Genomic DNA, 20,941 nt, shown 5'->3' with positions numbered 1-20,941 from the left:
TTGCGGTTCATCTTGCTGATGGTTTCCGTCATTTCTTCTTTGCACTTTTGAATGGCATCCTCCAAGGGGTCAGCCTTATCATTCTACTTCCTCATGCTTAATCGCCGCCAATGGGAGCCACACTATGCGCACATATGTTTCCACATTATGCACGCATGCAGGGTTTTTTTTCCCCCCCTCTCTCTCTCTCTACGCGCGCAGGTTTTCTCTCTCTACACGTGCAGGTTTTTTTTCCCTCTCTACGCGTGCAAGTTTTTTTTTCTCCCCTCTCTACGCGCGTAGGTTCTCTCTCTACGCGTGCAAGTTTTTTTTTCTCCCCTCTCTCTACGCGTTCTCTCTCTACACTTAAATTTCCTCCCACTTCTCTCTCTACGTACGGGCCCTCTCTCTCTCTCTCTTCGCTTATTTTCCCTCCCTACTCTCTCTCTACGCACAGGCCAGCAGCCGGGGGGGGTTGCAGGGAGAGCGCGAAGGGGGCTCGGGGTGCAGAGGGGGCACGAGGGGGGGCAGGGCGGGAAAGCAGCTAAGAGAGAAATGAAATGAAATGATATATTAACGTCTTCAAAAGGCCAAAATGACCTATGAGACCATCAGATACAAAGTGGTGAATCTAATACAATGTCTGAAGTACAAGTACAAAAGTACTGAAAGTAAAAATGAAAACCGAAATAAAGTGTGAAATGTGAAATGTGAAAATGTAGAATAGGCCCTCAATGACAATCTGGGTGTCGTGCTAGAATGCCTCTGATCCTCTGCTAGAGTCTCCGTCGATGTAGTGTGCTCCTGTGTCTTGGTCGTGGTCATCTCAATCTCCCGAGCTCAATCACCCTGTCAATGAGGGTGCCTTTGGTATGAATGCGGGTACAACCCTCTGCTGGTGGTTGGTCTCTTGGCTCCCTCGATCCAAAGAAATCTGTGATCTATCTCTGCGACTGTCGTACTCCATGTCTCCCCAACAGACTGTCTCTATGTCGGTGTAGCTCAAGTAGATATAAGCCAAGGCATCTCTGGTCCTGATACCTCGTGACTCTATCTAGGGGTCCAAAACCCTCCCTGAATAAGCAATGGAAGCGCCCTCGTATCTCATAATACACAGTGCAGTGGCATATGTAGTGTAGCTCTGTCTTTGGCTCTCTGCCGCATAGTTGACATATCCTAGACTCTGGTGATATCCCTCTGAATCTACCCGTCTCAATCTCCAGCTGGTGTGAAGATGTGCGAATCTGACCAATAGCACATCGCAGACCATGAGATAAATGAGTGTCCATGTAGTTCGGACGAGTCACAAACCCATCCCCTGAAAGTTGGAGAAGGTGCTCTTTGTAGAAAGCCATCTTCGTGCCCAACTCCTGTATCGGCTCTACCCATGTCCTCCTGGTGTCCAACTGTATAAGATCCTGACGAATGAGTCTAGTGATCTCCGTCCGTGTGACTGGCAGGGAGGGTGCATCCAGGGAATACTGAAAGGGAGGCAATCTATCCATGCTGAGACCATGCCTCTGAAACCATGAGGTCATCTGTGCATACCAACATGATGCATCTCCCTGCATCGCTAACTGTCTAGAGGACTCAAGAGCCAGTCTAGTATATCTACCTCTATGTGTATCCCATAGACTGTGCATAAAGGACACTGATCTGGTAAGAGCCTCAATCTCTATAGGAGGGGCGGCTACCTCCGCTCGAATAATCGCATGTGGTACAGAGGCCTTGGCTCTAATCATCCGGGATATCATAAATACCAAGGGTCTCTCCATGTTCCTCCAACTGTCATGATTCACAGATGGTCCCCAAACTTGGACCCCATAAAGCATAGCTGAAGCAACCAAAGTATCAAAGAGCCATAGTTTTGTTCGTGGTTCTTGAAACTGAACCTACGAACACATCCTCTCTAGCCCTCCTAATGCCGCATAGGCTTTGGATAGTCTAGTCTCTGCTGCTCTCCTCAGGGTAAACCTCGGTCCCGTGAATACCACCCCCAGATATGTATATTCATCTGTGTACTCCACAGTGTCCTGGTCATATACGAGTGTAGGTGCCGATCTCTTGACCCACTGTGGTGTGGTGTTAAACACCATAACCTTGGTTTTACCAAGGTTCACAGACAGTCCACTATCCTCTGCAAAGTTGTGCAATGCATCCAAATGTCTTTGCATGCCCTCTGGCGACTCTGACATTAACACAATATCATCAGCATATAATAATAAAGGGATCCATGTCCCTGCCAGCTGAGCGCCTTTGTCACCCTCTCTGTCAATGTAGTCAGAGACCTCATCTACATACATACCAAAAAGTGTAGGGGACAAAGGACACCCCTGTTTCACTCCAATAGTGGAATGAACAATGTCAGAAATCCCCTCAGGAGTGCGTACCTGGCCAGTCACTGAGCCGAATAAAGCCATGATCCCCCATATGATCTCTGTGGGTACTCCCAACTTCAGTAGCCTGTGCATCAATCTGGCCCTCGGCACTGTGTCAAATGCCTTGCGGAAGTCCACAAAGCAACAATACATCCGTCTCCCATGTGCCCGACCCTCCTCAATAATGGCTCTGAGTGTAAGAATATGGTCCAAAGTGGAGAAACCCCTCCTGAATCCAGCCTGCCTTGCTGCTCGTATGCCCTCATTTTCTGCCCATTTACTCAGTTGCTGTTCAAGAATGGATGCATACAGCCATGCCAATGTGTGCCCTATCATAATAGTACGGTAGTTCCCTGGTACCGTGGGGTCCCCTGCCTTGAAAAGAGGTACAATAGTAGATAATCTCCAGGACTCGGGTAGTCCCTCACACATGACACGGTTAAACAACCGCGCAAGAACCTCTGACAGTAAATCTCTAGCATGTATCAAGTGCTCTGCCACCAAACCATCATGATCATATGCTCTCCTAGTCCTCATCCTGTCAATGGCGTTCTTCACCATCTCAATGGTAAAGAAGGTACTAGTGGCTGGACATGGCTCTAGAGGGTCTGGTAATGGTGGTTGCCCAGGTACTGTATATAATGATGCTGCATATTGAGACACATCAATGTACATGAATGTGTCCTCTGGGTAACCCAAGAAAAGGACAAAGATACAAAATGAGAATACTACAATCTGACCGAAAACTGGGAAGAGTACATGGGTGCATGAGTGACGGAGGCATAGAACTCTAAACTAAGGGCAAAAAAACTACACACCCGGGGAGTACAACCATGACATGAATGTGTCTTATCTATCTAGCTCCATCCAATAGTGAAGTGTGGGTGTAGGATATCACGCAAGTGGGAGAGAGAGCTTACTCCCATGCAGTAGCGCTTCCCATATTCATGAACATTCTTGTATGATCCGGGCTGCAATGCTTCTAACTGGAAACACGCATTTCAAGTTGTCAAGCATCATGTTGGACGCAGAATACACATTTTACATTCATCCAAAGTACAGCTAGGTTTATGACATGCCTGTTTATAAAGCTCAATTGGGCGAGACAACGCCGGTGTACCAGTCAAGAGAAGTGCATATTTGGATCTCTAGAGCCAAAAACATACGTCTTTCATTTACAAGCACCTGATAAGCTCAGTATAAATCACCAGATATCCTCATTTCAGTCAAACACCTGCAAGAGAGGGACACATGCCAGAGTCCTTTTGGCTTGTGCATTCTTCATGTAATGAGCCTCATCTGCAATAATTACCTGACAAGAGCAAGTATGAGAGGCACAGACTACTCCCCTTCAATAGATGTTTACAAACAGACCTAACAAACCTTAAAATCTGTCTGAGTAATCTCATCTTGCAGTTTTGTAACTAGTTCATAGGATACAATATTGAAGAGACCATCAAGCCTTAAACCTCTGCTTCCAGCAGCAGACTGTACAATGTTGAACCCTTCTCGATTTGATCCGCAGCACTGCGACATTACAACCTGCACTGCACTTACAATAGTGTGAACTGCTAAAAACTGGCACTATAAAGCATAAGCATCAAGTAGGAAAAGGAAAATCATACGTCTTACCAGAATCTCAGCTGGAGGTACTTTTAACCATTGGTTGATCATCTGTATCACACAATATTTAGCAACAAGATGTCTGGAATAAGACAGCAACTTTTTCCAGTGATAAACAGAGGGCTAGTAAGTTGCATGTACAATAACCCTTCCTTAAGTTTTCAAGCAACTTACCGCAGCCCAATGTAATCGCAAAGAAGAAGGGGTGATCACTAAGATGGGCCATTCATCTGTGAAGCATGTTGTGAAAGCAATAGCCTGTAAGGTTTTCCCTAGACCCATTTCATCTGCAATAAGTGACCTTCCTCCATGCTGTAGTGCAAACCTATAGCAAACTGATGTTTGTCAAGCTAGCTGCTGTACATCCTTCCTTTTACAACAACGATGAGAATGAAGTTTGAAGTGCAGCACAAAAATGGCTTCCCTACTAGCTTTCTATATTTTTCCTAAATCTTAATGTCCCAAGTACTACAGAAAATACTGTCTTTACTTTGAATTTACTTTTATTGTGAACTGAATGACAGGCATGGCACATCAAAGCTAAATGTGTTTGCCGCCATTCATACATTTAGGATTTACAGGCTGGCTTGTAAATCTAGACTTTTCCCCGAGTGCAAACAAGCATAAAGAGAGAGCCGCAAAGTCAATGAATCTAGCCTGACCAAACACTTCTTTTCAAAAGCAGTAATAATTCATTTATACATTGCTCAAGAGAAGGTACTTGCTTCACCTACATTAATTTACTTCAACCGCTTAAATCTTGGAGGAGGCTTCCATAAAATTTTCATGCTGTTTACATAGATACCTCAGGCTATTTTCTCAGTCTGACTACGAAAATGTCACAAAGGAGGGGAGACGGACCTAGGAACGGGGGGCACCAACCTGGGGTCAGGGAAACGGGACAGCTGGACAGCCAGTTAGACAGCGTGGTCACAGGGGAGGCATCCCTCAGATGTGTCTAAGGAACGCGGGCTGTTGGTGATGGCAATGGGAGTGCAAATCTGAACATTGCCCATTGGCAATTTTAAAAGTGTGAGTTTTTTACAATTTTTTGGCCAACCTTTTGGGCTCCCTTGGCAAGAGGGTGAGAGCCACATTATGGCCTACCCCCATTTGCTATAAAAGGGAGCTCCCTCCCCCCATGGACACATACACCCTCCACATATGAGTGGCAAGGTTGAAGCTCTCTCCCCTACTATCTCTGCAATACCCATCTCAAGTCTCTTTAGGTGGCACATGTATAGTTCAAGATATTCGGAAAAAACAAGTCTTCTTTTTTCTTCTGTTGTTTGTATTGCCTGACTTTTTCCGTCTTGACCCCGTCACCCGTTCTTGTTTCCCTTTCCTACAAAAACAGGTCTGGATATCTTCCACATGGAGCGTCAAACTAAATATAGGCAGAATCGCAAGGTGCCCTCCCAAGGTTACCATGACATACAACCAGGAACTTGTTCTCACTGAACTGAGAGGTGAAGCTTTCTCACTTTACTCCATCTCGCTGAAATGGCAGTAGCCTTTTCTCCAGTTCAACTGGTATCCTGTCATACCTTTCTGTCCACACAAGAAGTGAACACAGGTTCCCATTAGTCAGAATTTAACATGATATCAGCTCTGTAAAGAGCAGAAAGCTTTCACTAATCTGACCTCTTAAATCAGGCATATTTGATGATGCCGCAAGCGCACGCCGCACAAGTGGTTCCAATTGCTCTATCTACAATTCAATACATTAGGAAAGACAGTGTACTTGGTTGAGCTTGTAAAAATGATACCTCTAGGTTAATTGACCCCTCCCCTTTTCTGATTGTGGTTTCGTACCAAGCAAGCACTGACACATTTGTTAAGCATACACTACTGTGAGCATTCAGAAAGTACAAGTAATACTTACGTTGACCCTCATGTTGTCAATGTTTGACAGCCTCTTTTCTGCCTCTTCCAACGATGAAAGGGGGAACACCCACACTCTATAGACGAGGTACAAGGTGTCAGATCAAATCAACACCTGTTGATTTTCTCAAAGCGCAAGTTGCTAACCTTTCTCGAGCATGCCACTCTGCTTTTGGTATTGATTTCACCGCAGCAACCAGCCGCTGTGGTGCAATTGAAACCAATGTGAGCCTTAACATACACATACAAAAAGGAGATTGAGTTTTCAACACTTACCGGTTCATAGTCAAACTTGGCAGCAACATTACCACTACTATGAAAGCTCAACTTGACAGAAACCTTTGTCTGGGGGACTTGAGATTGATTTGACTCTTGTGATTGAGATTGGATGGAATGAGTGCCTACTTGCTTTTCAGGTGGTGGCCAGAGTGCTACCCGAGGAAAAGCAGATGAATGTGGGCATCCAATCGATTCTACCCCAATAACATGAACTCCATCAAAAAAAGAGCAGAGAAAGTTGCATAATATAGCAGTCAACAATTCCTTGAAAAAAAGTACTACCACTGTCTATTGATTCTGGCAGCTCCAATGGAGGCATAGATTCGATCTGCATGAAGAAACACCAAAGAGGGGCAGAAGGTTTCAATAGTAAATGCCTCACTTTGCAACTTCCAAGTTTGAAGAATGCTCACCTCAAGCAGCGGATTTTGCACTCTTCTGAGGGCTTGCACAAGCTCGTCCATATTGGATTTTGGAAATGTCCATACTCTGTTCATCAAACCACAATCATAACTCCACACAGCTTATTGAACCTACGAATCTGTCAACAACATGAATAAAATGGCAGCAAGCTCGCCCTATTCAATTGAGACTCAGGTGCCTACAACCTTTCCTCAACGTTCCAAGCTCTTCCCGAAACTGATTGGCATGCCTCCTTGATGCCCTGCATAAAAAGAATATTAAAAGGGTCAAAAACTATCAGCAAAGAATATTGCCACATTTTAAGAAGTAAACAGGAGTCTATTACACAATTTGCCTTACAAGGTGTGCAACAAATTAGTCAATTGTGAAGTCAGTTGAAGAGAAGTTGAGTAGAGATACCAAAATTAGTCCTGCATATATTTATTTAATTACTATTTCTAATTATATTTCTACATTCATTCTTTCTTTACTTTATGCGAATATATAAATATGCATTCAAATCTGATTGATCCATGCTATGGACCACAGGACAGAGAAAGGTGGGCATCTGGATCAAAAACCCCGCCCAAAAAAGCCACTAGGGTACCCACGAAATTGCAGCCTCTAGGAAAAAAAACTGCATGCCTAGTCGTAAGGACGCAAATTCTACATATAGGGCAGCTGCATGTGTGAGGTGGTTATCTCATATCCCTGCTATTTTAATGCTTGGAGATATCGGGGCTCTAACAGCACCATCTAGAGGGTCAAAATCTCTGACAGCCCCTCTTACAAGCAGGAGCACATACCAATATCAATAGATTTAATAAGCGAATAAACTGGAAAAAATCACTTATCTCAAGACAGAGAGAGAGAGAGAGAGAGAGAGAGAGAGAGAGAGAGAGAGAGAGAGAGAGAGAGAGATTGCATTATCGTCCACGGAGGTCAAATATGACCTATGGGACCAGAAACAAAACCGTACAACGAGTCTGCTAAGTGGGGCGCATATACATCTCAGTTAAGTTAAGGACTGAGGGTCCAACAAAAAGGACAAAAAGGACAACCTAAAAAGGGGCAGGTGAGAGGGAAGCCGGATTGGGAGTTCGAAACTCCTAGATAATGGCTTTACCTTCTCGATAAACCGCCCATTTTCTTGTTGCTCGTGCGTCATGCATCTTTTGAAGTTCTATCTTCTTTTGTTTGAGTTGAGTGGGTGTAAGATCTTCTACAAGCCAAAGCTTAGTGTCTCTGAGAAGCCTTGATTCGATCCTCTCTAGTCTTGAGAGTGAGGATGGCATGGTTGGTTCGGTGCTTGTGTGTAATAGTGATGATTGCCTCTTCATCCCATTGTACCATGGGAAGTGCCGCTTGAATTTGAGGAAGGGCCTTCTTGAATTCGATGTCTCCCCCCCCTTTCCAATCAATTGGGAGACCACCAATGCAAACATCGGAGCAATTGTCCTCCTGTCGTTGTCGTTCGAGTAACGTGAATGTTACATGATCGTCAATCTTGTGAGAAACAACTTCCTGAACTTGAGCCTTGACCTCCTTTGTGAGAGTGATTTCCACCTCCGCTTTGGTTTTAGTGAGCATGGCTTCTATATTTTCTGTTTTTTCATCTTTGCATTTTCTCCACTGCAACCAGACGGACCTCGATTGCTGCGAGCTTTTCTTTCAGGTCTTGATTCTCCTTGCGGAGTCTCTCGACTTCATGCTGAAGGCGGGTGTGGTTGTCGAGCATCGGGGGTGTTGCCGCACCCCTTGCAAAAGTAGGCTTGCCTCGAGAAGAGGCTCGAGTGGTCATGGCTCATCCAACACCCAAGAACAGGCCCTGACTATCCTTTGTAGACTTGAGAGGCCGGATGCGGACAGCAGCCTCCGTCGAGGGGCTTATGGACCACCCCTAACTTCCAAATGGGCTCATCTGTTTGCTGGTGGTGGTCAGTTGTTGGTGGGCTGGAAGACTCATCGAATGAGGCTTCGCAGGTAGCAGGTCGCAAGCAGACTCGCTCGCAGGTCGCAGGCAGCAGGTAGACTCGCTCGCGACGGCAGGGCTGGCATGGGGGAATACGGGGCTTGATGAGCGCGCGGCGGTGTGTGCAAGTGATAGAGCACGCGAAAGATGTGCAGGCCTTGAGGCTTGAAGCGGAGGCACTGTGCTGCAGAAGGGAAGCGCTAGCAAAACGAAGAGGGAGAGAGAGAGAGCTCACGTTTTTGGGGAAAACTCAATAAGTGAGTTTTGGGTTTTCCCACTTTTATTATAAGTGACCTTTAAAAAATGTGTCCAGGTTCATGTTGAACCTGGACATGAACCTGGACAAAGTATAAAAATGTACAAAAAGGGGTTATTTAGGCCTTTAACCCAACAGGGCTGAGGCTAACCGCCCAGGCAGGCGCCGCCCTGCACCTGGCGCGGCTTTGAGAGAGAGAGAGAGAGAGAGAGAGAGAGAGAGAGAGAAATGAAATGAAATGTAATATTAACGTTTTCAAAAGGCCAAAATGACCTATGAGGCCAAAAGGTTACATGTGGTGAATCTAATACCAGGTCTGGGTACAAAAAGTACAAAGAACTGAAAAGCAAATAGTGGGTAGGGATGGGGTGAAAGCTGATACAAAGGGGATACAAAGAGAGGGGGGGGGAGGGGGGGTGAGTTGATACAATGGAGCTCTCTGACAATAGAGGCATCATATACATATACATCAGTATCCAAAAGGTTGTAGAAGTTCAATGTCCTCCAAGGTAAGCACTCTGTCGAGACAGCTCCTATGTCGCACCAATATGGTATGGATCCTCTATCACAATCTACGCCGATGTCGAGAGGGTCCCCTCATCCGTGGGCGACAAGACCGTGTCGCAAACTGGTGACGTGGCAGGCCCCCGGAGGAAGAAATGCCACGTGGCAGCAGTACAGTCCCGTGAAACGTTCCAGGCTGACGTGGCAGTGCCGTACAGATTTTCACAAATTCCGTTGACATGCTGACGTGGCAATGTACGAAATTCCGTGATTTTCGCTAACAAGCCGTACGAAAATTGCATAGACAGATTTTGGCAGCTTTTGAGTTTGAGAAGCTTTTGAGTTTACATTGATTGTGGGGCTCTGCTTTAGGGCATCCCTTGTAAAAATAAATAAGTCCTTTTGGCACCCACTCCTCAGAGCATCTGGACGCAGAGTCTGAGAGTGAGTACCGACGGACTCTCTCGTACTTTGCATACAGATTAATATAAAAAGAAATACCGGAAGGGGCGCTAATCTTTGGGGCCAATACCTCTTGGCACGGAACTACGCCGGGCCGTGTTGTCTTTTGTGAATTGTTTTTGAAGTGAATCTTTGCTGTGTCGCGGTAGAATCTTGACTTGGGGTGTCCAAGTTTGTTAGAGTGGTATCAAAGCGCGGCCGATTTCTCTTCTACCGGGAAATCCCATCCTTTTCTAGCGACACTTATGGATTCTAACAAGCATCAGCCGACTTCTTCTGCATCTGCTCATGCGGGAAGAGATCACGAAGAAGATTCAACCAAATTAACAGAGGAAGAGTACTACTCAGTACAAACTTCAAGAGATGGAACGTCGAAGCAGGTTGACAAGTGCACAAAGCAGATGATTAAATTTGCGAAAGACCCTCAGTTCGCAAAATTTATCTAAGCAATCCATTGTTGAAGTGAACACTCAGTGGCAGAAAGCCACCGAAACACCCATCAAACCGGCAATCAAGAAACCTCCTTCTCCGAGGATGTTTACAGAGTAGGAACTTCAAGAGGTGTGAAACGAAAGCAGAAAGTGGATCTCCCGGCTACACAGACCGCCTACAGACACACGTCGGACGAACCACCCGATCATAGCCACCATCCGGCAGCTCCCCCGTGCTGGGGTCAGCGTCCGAGGACCTAAGCGTGCACCTGTAAGACCTGGCGTCCCATACCACCCAGCCTCACCTCCTTGAGGTGACCTCGCACACTCCTAGCCTCGCGGGCTAACCACTCGCACTCTGCCAGTGGGGTCGATAACTGCAAATGAGGCCTTGGCCTCCCTTTTAATAATGGCCGGCCACACTAGCCGTGTTCACACTACATCCGCTCGGACACTGGACGCCCATCCCGACGGCATCTGAGCTAGATCCCCTCTCCTGTGAGCGGGACATAACATACTTCCCTCCTTAAGAACCATTGATGTCCTCATCAATAAAGTGGGGATATTGAGCCTTCAAAGCTCTAACGGGTTCCCAAGTAGCAAACCGTTCAGATTGACCCTTCCATTTAATTAAGTACTCGCCATAAGCCTTTTGACGTGAATGACGAGTACGATGATCTAAAACTGCTTCTGGTTCTCGAGGAATATACTCAGTTTGCATATCTTGCGATACATTTTCTTCGATAGGCACAACAACGTCGGCTTCGCCCAATTTCACTTTAAGGCGGCTGACGTGAAACACTGGATGTACAGTAACATCCGAAGGAAGAGCCAGTTTGTAGGCAACTTGGCCAATTTTCTTTGTGATCAAGAACGGACCACAATATCTAGCTGAAAGCTTATAATGCTTTCCCGTTCGCATAGTCTTGGAATCCTTGGGTATCTTCAAATAGACCCATTGTCCCACATCTAGAGTCCTCGGAGATCTCTTTTGATTAGCATAAGTAGTGACTCGATCACGAGCCGTTCTTATACTATCCTTAGCCAATTCGAGCATTTCTTGTATGTCATACAGGAAATCACGAGCTTGGCGTTCCTTGAATTTCTCTAAGCCAATAGCAATTGGGGATTTAGGCTCAGATCCATACATCAGCATGAACGGGCTAAATCCAGTAGCAGAATGCTTGCTACTATTATAGGCAAACTCTAACTGTGGGAGATACCTTTCCCAATCAAACTGTCGCTCTCAACATGTCTTCTAACCTCTGATTCATCCTCTCGGTTTGTCCGTCGGACTCAGGATGGTCAGAAGACGACATACTCAAATTTGTTTGAAGGTGAGCAAAGACATCTCGCCAAAATCGTCCAATCAACTTAGTATCTCGATCACTTACGATATCTTTTGGCAAACCATATAGCTTTTGAAGTTGATCGACAAATAAAACCGCCAACTCATGGTTTTTACTGTCGTCTTCGTTGGTATAAACTTCGCCATTTTTGTGAGTCTAACGACCACAACCCAAATAGCGTCATTGCCCCGACTAGTATTTGGCAAACCAACGATAAAGTCCATGGAAATACTCTGCCACCTGGCATCTGGGATTTCCAATGGATGTAGCAGGCCAGCTTTCCTAAGGCGCTCTGCCTTAAGGCTTATTGACCTGACACTGAGCGCATCTCTTCACGTAGCTCTCTATGTAAGAGCGCATTCTTGGCCAATAGAAATATCGTTTGACCAAAGCCAAAGTTCTCTGGATGCCTGGGTGCCCAGCGCTAGGAACATCATGGCATTCGCATAAAATCCTTTGTCGAACCTCATCGATTTCCGGCACGCAGACTTTAGCATTTCTGAACAATAGTCCACCTCTAATGGAATATTGTCGCTGTCTCGTCTCTCCAGCACAACTCACTTGGGTCTCCGGACCACCCAAGCCTGTATGCGAGTCATGCCCCACTTCGACCTCGTTCCATATCTTGCCAAAATGGCCATCAGAACAACATAGCCCTCGGAGAGAGAGATAGAAATCCGTCGAGATTTCAACCATAGACAAGGTATTGACCTCAGGAATCCTGCTGAGCGCATCAGCCACTCGATTGATGGATCCTTTTCTATAACGGATCTCAAAGTCAAACTCTTGCATAAGCTCAACCCATCTAGCCTTCTGGCCTCTGAGATCACCCTGATCACAGATATAGCGCAAGGAGTGATGATCTCTCCATGCTACAAACGTAGAGCCATACAAGTAGTGCCGCCATTTCCTCAAGGCGTGGCCTACGGCGTAAAGCTCCTTTTCATACGTTGGATAACGCATCTCAGCGTTAGAAAGCTTCTTACTTTCAAACGCAACAGGACGTCCATCATGGTATAATGCCGCACCAATGGCATAATCACTAGCATCCGTTTCAACCACAAATGGTTTGCTAGGATTCACAATGTGCAATATTGACGCAATAGTCACCAAGTGCTTTAGTGTCCGAAAGCTCTCGTCGAAACGCTCATTCCAGACAACAAGGGGATTACCTTTACGATGAGGACCCGAAGTCTTTGGCCCTTTCACCCCTCCTTTTAATAGTTGCGTAAGCGGAGCAGCAACTTTAGAGTAATCCTTAATAAACTTGCGAAAGAATAGTAAAGCCTAAAAAGGACTTTACTTGGCGTACATTCTTCAGAATGGACCAATTTCGCACTTTATCCAATTTTTCAGAGTCAACGCGAATTCCATCGCGAGTAATGATGTGACCCAAGTACAGAAGCTCTTTCTTAAAGAATTTACACTTAGAAGCCTTAGCATAAAGCTTCTCAGTTCTCAGTACTTCGAGAACAGCGCGTATATGCGCTAAGTGCTCAGACAAACTTCGGCTGTAGATCAAGATGTCATCAAGAAATTCAACAACGAAATTGCCTAGAAACGGTCTCAGCAGATCATTCATCATCTGCTGAAACGTAGCTGGAGCATTGGTCAAACCAAAAGGCAAGACCAAAAACTCGTAGTGACCATAACGCGTATGGAAGCCTGTCTTCAGAATATCTTCTAGTTTGATTCGTATCTGATGATAGCCTGATCGCAGGTCTATCTTCGTAAAATACAGTGCTCCATGGAGCCGATCTATTAGGTCGTCCATACGTAGGAGCGGATACTTGTTCTCAACACTGAGTTTATTCAACCCTTTGTAATCCGCACAGAAGCGCATAGTGTTATCCTTCTTTCGAGAAAGTAACACTGGCGCCCCCGACGGAGATTTACTTGGCCGAACAAAACCCCTGTCGAGATAATCTTTCAGATGTCCCTGAATCTCGTTCTCCTCGGTTTTACTAAACCGATAGGGTTGCTTTGAGAAGGGCTGACTACCAGCCACGAACTCAATGCCATGATCTACTCCTCTTGAAGGCGGCACGCCAAGAGGTAGATCATCAGGAAAAACATCTTTGAAATCAATCATGATTTCTCGGATAAGGTTGGATTCGTCGGAATCCCCAAGCTCAACAAAAACATGAAACATTTTTACGAAATTCAGTGACAGAAGTACCAAGCACTAATGAATCAAACCAAGCAAATGGTACACATTGATAAAAGTCAACATCAGAAGACTTTGTTTCTTTATACATTTCAAAAGCAGTAACAATTGGTATTGCAAAACCATTATTTACAGACTTCTGATTACAAAGCGACACAGATACATGAGGCATGTCTTGCTTAACACAAACAAGAGATTGATGTACATAGTCTATATACAATGAGTCTTGTTTATCATAAAACCATGGAATTCCTAAAATAACATCTGCTCTGTCCAGGTGCATGATGTGGAAATCCAAGTTCTCTTTGTAATCAGCTAGCTCGAGCGACAAGTCTGGAACCATCCGATTCCATACATCCATATCCTCGCCACAAGCCATCTTCACGCGATATTCATGGTCACTGTCCCACGTCCGCAGGCTCAGTTTCTGCACCAATTTTGCATCCACAAAATTGTGTGAGCTTCTATTATCAAGGAGTACGGTCACATCGTGACCATTGATCTTCCCGGGGAAACGGAGAAGATCGTGCTTATCAAACACTTTGGTGCTAAAAGTACAATTAGTGCATGAACTGTGCGCTAAATGATGGATTCAACTTGAACAACATCAGAGTTACCTGAGATCTAGTGAATCTGAACCGAAGGACGACCTTGCGGTTTTTGTGTCTTCTTCTTCTTGGGGAAATCCTTGAAATTTTGACCTGTATGGCCACATCCAAAGCAAGCTCCCTTCTTCACTGCATCAACAACTCAAGCATTTTTGGCTTTCTTCTTCTCCTCAGAAGTTCTCGACGGTGATTTGGACTTATGCTGGAATCGGGGTCGCTTCCTCGAAGCACCCTCACCAGATTGATGGTCTGTAGTTCTTTTCTTCTCATAATTGGCTTCATTTATCAAATGGAACGTCCTGGCCTTTGCCACTGCATCTTCGACGTCAGTCGGGGCTTTGTCCTTAATTAAGGCCCAACGGTAATCCTCATGTAATCCCAGCAGGTACATGTGCACCGCGTGTGTAACAGACTTGGACACTCCAAGTCAAGAATCAATCGTGACAACACCAAATAACCACTTCAAAACAATTCACAGATCACAATAGATTTGCACTGGCCCGGCGGAGTTCCGTGCCTAGAGATATTGGCCCCAAAGACTGGCACCCCTTTCGGTATTTCTTTATGTATTAAATAAATGTCAAAGTACAAAGAGCAGTTAGGGTTTCACTCTCAGACTCTGCATCCAGATGCTCTGAGAAGTGAGCCCTAAACCACTAATAAAAAGGTTACAAGGGATGCCCAAAAGCAGAGCCCTAAAAGCTTGAAATCAAAAGCAGTCTCTCTCTCTCTCAATGAGAGCAGGCAAAATAAAGCAATTTATGCCTTTCTCTCTCTCTCTCTATCTTCCAAAGCGTAGCCAAAAGCTGGGATTAGTGTCGCTCTAGCTGCTTTTTTTCAGCTCCGCTTTTTTCGCCGCAAATTCCGGAAGCACCATACGCTGGCCCACGTGGCAGATTTAAGGGTTTCAGCCATTTTAGGGTTTCAGCCAGAATTTAGGGTTACGGTTTCCATAAATTAGGGTATTCTGCAAATTAGGGTTTCTGGCAGGAATTAGGGTTTGCAGGATTTTTAGGGTTTTTGGCAAAAATTAGGGTTTCTGCTGTCGGTAGCCACGTCATCACTTTGTAACATACCCCCCTCTTGAAAGCATTGTAATCGATCGCGATTACGCCTGCAAAATTGACAAAAGCCATAAACCGTCTTAGCAAACACTAACTGTTAGTACCTACGTACTAGGAACGCACATCTAGCACATGTACCAAATCGACAGTCACATCACACGACATCACAGGACATCACCAGACATCACAGGACATCACATGACATTCAACATTCATTCGGATCTTAGACCATGATTTATCGGCAATGTAGCTAGCAATCGCATCTAGATCCAATCGGGACCTCATCGATGTCCGATTGACTAACCCCTATTGCAACCATGTCTATTCGAGATCAATCAGACCAAAATGCTGCAGTCATTTCGTCTATCAGTTCCTGCACTTAAGAGAAGTCAAGAACAAATCACTATCATAATCAAGAATTCCATTTCATTAAAGTCATACAGCAGAATACTGTCAGCTTTCAGTATCCCTGAAGCTCAAAGAGACATCAGTGACTCTAGTATCTAAATCAAGGCATCTGTTGACAAAGGAGCGGAGCAACTCCCCTCTTGTGCATCCCATTGCACCAGATCTGCGGCCAAGCTGAATTCTGGGTTCCGTTTGGAATAGACTATGCTAAACCAAAAGCATCGAGGTAAAGTTTCACAATCTGAGGAGTATATGCTAAGTCCTCCTCCTCCATCAACTTCGCATCCAATGCAGGATAGTTCTTGAACTTAACCAAGAACCGCCTTCAGACTTTATCTTTAGTCTTCGTATCCTTATGTGCCAAAATCTGTTCAGGAACAAGGATCTCCTCGTTTTCTTCCACTTCGGGTTGCTCATCAGGCTCCCCATCATCAGGCATATCACCCTTAAAAGGTTTCAAGAGACTCACATGGAATGCATTGTGAATCCTCCAAGTATCTGGCAATTTCAATCGGAAGGAGACATCATTTATCTTTTCAGTGATCTGGAAAGGTCCGTAGTATCGCATACTAAGCTTTGGAAAAAGCCTCTCCTTTCCTTTTTTCTTTCTTAGGCGTGCCTTCTCAAAACGTAAGAGCACCCAATCATCCTCCTTCAATTTCAAGTCGCGACGATGGCGATCCGCTGCCTTTTTCTGTCGTTCTTGAGACTTCTGCAAAGTCTCGTGAACCTTGGCAAAAGCCGTATCCAAATCTCGCGTATATTCATCCGCTTCAAAGATCTTATCTTTTGTGCTTAGGAAGGGTGGAACCTTCGCAGCACCTTCAACAATCTCAAATGGCGCCTTCCCCGTCGAAGAGTGTATCGTGTTATTGTAGGCAAATTCCACCAAAGGTAAGTACTTTTCCCATTGAGTCTTTCTGATCAGAGATATAAGACTTCAATAAATCAAGAACCACTAAATTTGCAATACCATCAGTCTGCGGGTGGAACGATGACGAGAACTGCAACCGCGTGCCAATGTTCTCCCAAATTGCCTTCCAAAACAAACTCGTGAATCTGGGGTCTCTGTCGGAGACAATCGTCTCACGCATGCCATGTAATCTGAAGATCTGGGCCACAAACAGTCTCGCTAAGTGATCCGGCTTGACTGTTTTCTTCACTGGAACGAAATGAGCCTGTTTGCTAAATCCGTCAATAACAGTCCAGATACCATTATGACCACTCTGTGTTCTCGGGAGATCAAAAATGAAATCCATCGCAATACTTTCCCAGGGGCGGGTGGGTATGGGTAAAGGCTGTAACAATCCCTGTGCCTTATGCCTGTCAAACTTGACCTTCTGGCATACTAAGCAACTGCACACACCCTCTTCCACATCCTTTTTGAGTCTCGGCCAAAAGAAGTATCTCTCTACCCCCTTCATGGTGGTAGCAATGCCGCTGTGACCCGTAATAGGTGGACAGTGGCATTCAGTCATAACCTTTTCCCTCAACGGCTGTGAAACGCACAACATAGTCTTTCTCATCAAGTAACCTTCCCGAAGGGAGTATCTAGCTAATGTCTCCCCATCCCGTATCCGTGTGAAAATATCTGCAAAATCTGTATCCATGGCAGGCATACTGATCGACCATATTCTCGAAGCTCCTATGATGTATCGCGGAAATAACCAGAACCAACGGCTTCCGAGACAAAGCATCTGCCACCACATTCTTCTGTCCCTGCACATGGACAATCTGGAAGTGAAACTGTGACAAGATGTTCGCCCACCGCATCTGCTTTTCCGAAAGCTGCTTTTGTGACAAGAAGTAGCACAAACTCTGATGGTCTATAAAGACCGTAAAATCCGCTCCGAGTAGGTAATGCCACCACTGAGTAAGAGCATGGATAACCGCCAAAAGCTCTTTCTCGTATATCTGTGTTGTCATCTCAGGCCTAGAGAACAATCGGCTCTCGTAAGCAGTGCCATGGCCTTCTTGCATCAAGACCGCACCCAGACTACGACCACAAGCATCACAATATACTTCGAATGACTTCTGTAAGTCCGAGAAAGTCAAAACTGGTCTCGTAGTCAATTTCTCTTTCAATGTCCGAAAGACAATCACCTCTGTGGATCCCCACGAGAAAGGGACTCCTTTCTGTGTCAAGATATGCAAAGGGGAAGCAACCTCTGCAAACTTTCGTATGAACCGCCTGTAGTACGAACACAGTCCCAAGAAGCTTCTAACTTCATGGACATTCTTCAAATTGGGCCAATCACGAATAGTCTCTATCTTGGCCGGATCCATTTGCACTCCTGCTGCTAATGAGACAATGTGTCCCAAAAAGTGTATCTCTGGTAGGAAAAATTCACTTTTCTTTGCATTAATCACTAACTTGTGATCTCGTAATGCCTGAAAGACCTGAAGCAGATGATCTCTGTGTTCTGCCTCATTCTTGGAGAAAACAATGATGTCGTCAAAGAAAGTGCCAACAAATAGCCTGTACTCTCGGAAAATCCTGTCCATCATCCGGTTAAATGTCGCAGGTGTTAGGTGCAGCGGAATGATTGTTTGCGCTTTGCTCAAGATGAGTGCTCCGAACTGTGCTCAAGGTTCCTTTTGTTCTTATGGAAGGTAGAGCCTTCCGTTCTTAATGAGAGAATGCTATGATCACAAACAAAGTGAATGGACACTGTGCGTGCAAGTGTATGAGACTGAGAGATAGAGAGAGAAGAGAGATACGACACCAGAGACGTTGTAAAACCCTCCTCCGAAGGCCCCACTCTCGTCGGCGAGAGTGGTCTACTTATGATTGCACAATCTGGTACAAATGGTATGTATGAGACTGATGCAAGTCTAGGCTATGTCGACGATGACGACGGTGATGACGAAGTCGACCTGAGGGCTGAAATCTGCTGAATTGAGGCTGTTTTGGGCGGCTGAAAAACGCAGGTTTGGCTGCGTTTTTAGGGCTGAAAACACTGCTTTCTACAGCCTTGATGGCGACCTTGAAACGCTAGGCTGTAGGAGACTCTGGCGATGAGATGGAAACTGAAAACGCCAGCTTGGGGAGTTTGATGGTGATGACCAAAAACGCTAGGACTATGGGGATGCTTGATGAGTTCTTGCTGAGAAGGTGCCTGTTGAGCGGCGAGCTCCTGCTGCCTCTTCTGCCATTGAGTGCTAACTTGGGTTTGCTTATATACAAACTTAGCAAAATTGCTCTACCTACTTCTGTTGGAAAGTAACTTAAAAATAATAAGTGAAAAATGTCAAAAATCCATCAGAGAAACGTGCTCAACATACAATATGTCATGCCTAATAAAAGGGATCACATAACGATGCTAACTAAAATACAGGAAACGGTCACGAATGAAACACTCGAACAATGCGTGCGTATCAATCGTGCGAACACATAATACTTCCTGTGAGGGTTCTGTGGACCTAGGCTCAAGAGCCAAGATCGATCCTTCGTGATTGATCGAATCTACAACAAGGTTAGCTTCGCTAGAAAAAGCATCCACTAACACATCATCCTTGTGAACAATCACGTCATCTTCATGCGACTCGTCATGCTTGTGAGAAATCACATCTTGATCATGCAAATCATCATGCTTATCTTTATCATCCAAATCATCATGCTGATCATTGTCAATCAAATCATCATGCTGCTCACAATCATGCAAATCCTGTGTGTCAGGCTTGGGAGAAGAAGAGACTGAGAGAGTCTCCTTTTCCCGAATCCTTTCAATCTTGTCCTGCATATTAGCAATGAGAGAGGGAGAATGAACAATGTCTTCTCCAATGGGAGAATCACTTTTGGCGTTGAGAGTGAAAGTGTTAGCCTCAAAATCAATGAGAGGGTTATTATCACAAAACCATCGGATGCCCAAAATCATATCACATCCTGAGAGAGGAGAAACAACAAATCTTCTAGTGAAGGTAGCTTGTTGAATTCCAAACAACACATCAATGCACTCCTCCGTAACGAGAGCGTCCATACCGGGAAGAAAGCTAGAGACCTCGATAGGAGATCTCGGACTAACTTCAAGGCGGGCTCTCTCAACAAGAGACGGACTGATCAAATCATGCATACTACTTGGGTCAAACAATATGACAAAACGCTTCCCCGACGTACGACCATAACATTTAATGAGAGAATCATCAATGGGAGGGTCATGAGAAACTTGGGGCACACTCGTGTTATCATTTATTGCATTGACAGAGGAAGTGGGTGCTGTGGATTCTTTAGATTCATTTGATTCAAGCTTAGGACATGTTCTTTTTATGTGACCCTTAATGTGACAATGAAAACAACGACCTTCCTTAGAATAAGTGCTTTGCTCTTCCGACGTGATGTATCCTCCTACAATTCCTTGTGCTACCTTTTTATCTGGAGTAAGCTTAGGCTTAGCAATTGTGTTAGCCTTACCCTTAGATTCATTGGGAGAATTCTTTTCTGAGAGACTGTTGGAAGATTGGTTACAAGAATTACCATTCTTACCGTTCTGAGGGTTCTGAGAAGTCTGCGAGGTACTTGTGGAAGTCTTGTTCTCCTTAGGCTTTCCCTTGTTGTGCTTCATCTCCTGTGCGAGAGCAATCGCTACCGCCTTGTTGAGATCGATTGGATCGAAAACTTCTACATCAAACTTGATATAGTCATCTAATCCAAAAAGGAATGCCTCTTTGCGTTCATCATCCGACTTGCATAATTGGGTACCTAGCTGCAAAACACGATTAGAAAAAGACATAACTGGCATACCATTTTTCTTGAGAGGGCGCCAATCGTCCTTCAATCGTGCGAGGTACTAAGGTGGCATAAACCGCGCCTTGAGCTTGTCTTGGAAATCAGCCCAATTGAAGGAAAGGGGCGTGAATTCATCGGCTTCCTCTAGGTGCACGGCTAGCTGTGCCTCTTGCCATGCATGGTACCAATTAATGGCATCACCGGCAAGGTACATAGCTGCCGTGAAAACTTTGCTATTTCCTGTCTTCTTAGTAGTCCCAAAATAAGCATTAAATTGATGCAACCAAGAATGAATAACCGTAGCATCCATCTTACCGTCATACTTACTGAAAGTCAACTTCTCTGTGATTGGATGGTTGGAATCCACGTCGTGGCTTGCGCCACTTGATGAATTCCCACGATCTTTGGGTGGGTCTGTGTAATGAAATTAGCCTATTTAATTTGAGAGT

General features: G+C 45.1%; 1 protein-coding gene across 1 annotated transcript in view; it reads right to left on the bottom strand.

The window, feature by feature from the left end:
• The window catches only part of CHR18 (chromatin remodeling factor18), a 108,853-nt gene that overhangs the window by 22,337 nt on the left and 65,575 nt on the right, over nt 1-20,941 (bottom strand). The window contains exons 6-19 of the mRNA XM_086515659.1: nt 6,752-6,807; nt 6,557-6,632; nt 6,426-6,471; nt 6,141-6,337; nt 6,012-6,067; nt 5,866-5,941; nt 5,625-5,691; nt 5,465-5,531; nt 4,155-4,305; nt 3,990-4,031; nt 3,741-3,899; nt 3,592-3,669; nt 3,437-3,505; nt 3,278-3,343 (exon numbers count right to left, since the gene is read on the bottom strand). Of these exons, the coding sequence (XP_086371785.1) occupies nt 3,278-3,343; nt 3,437-3,505; nt 3,592-3,669; nt 3,741-3,899; nt 3,990-4,031; nt 4,155-4,305; nt 5,465-5,531; nt 5,625-5,691; nt 5,866-5,941; nt 6,012-6,067; nt 6,141-6,337; nt 6,426-6,471; nt 6,557-6,632; nt 6,752-6,807 (1,206 nt within the window). The remainder of the gene's footprint in view (nt 1-3,277; nt 3,344-3,436; nt 3,506-3,591; nt 3,670-3,740; nt 3,900-3,989; nt 4,032-4,154; nt 4,306-5,464; nt 5,532-5,624; nt 5,692-5,865; nt 5,942-6,011; nt 6,068-6,140; nt 6,338-6,425; nt 6,472-6,556; nt 6,633-6,751; nt 6,808-20,941) is intronic.

This window comes from Adiantum capillus-veneris, chromosome 7 (genome assembly GCF_014529385.1).
Source record: "Adiantum capillus-veneris isolate H3 chromosome 7, ASM1452938v2, whole genome shotgun sequence".
Lineage (NCBI taxonomy): Eukaryota > Viridiplantae > Streptophyta > Polypodiopsida > Polypodiales > Pteridaceae > Adiantum > Adiantum capillus-veneris.
The sequence above is the reverse complement of the archived record's forward strand: the minus strand, read 5'-3'. Positions and strand labels throughout refer to the sequence as shown.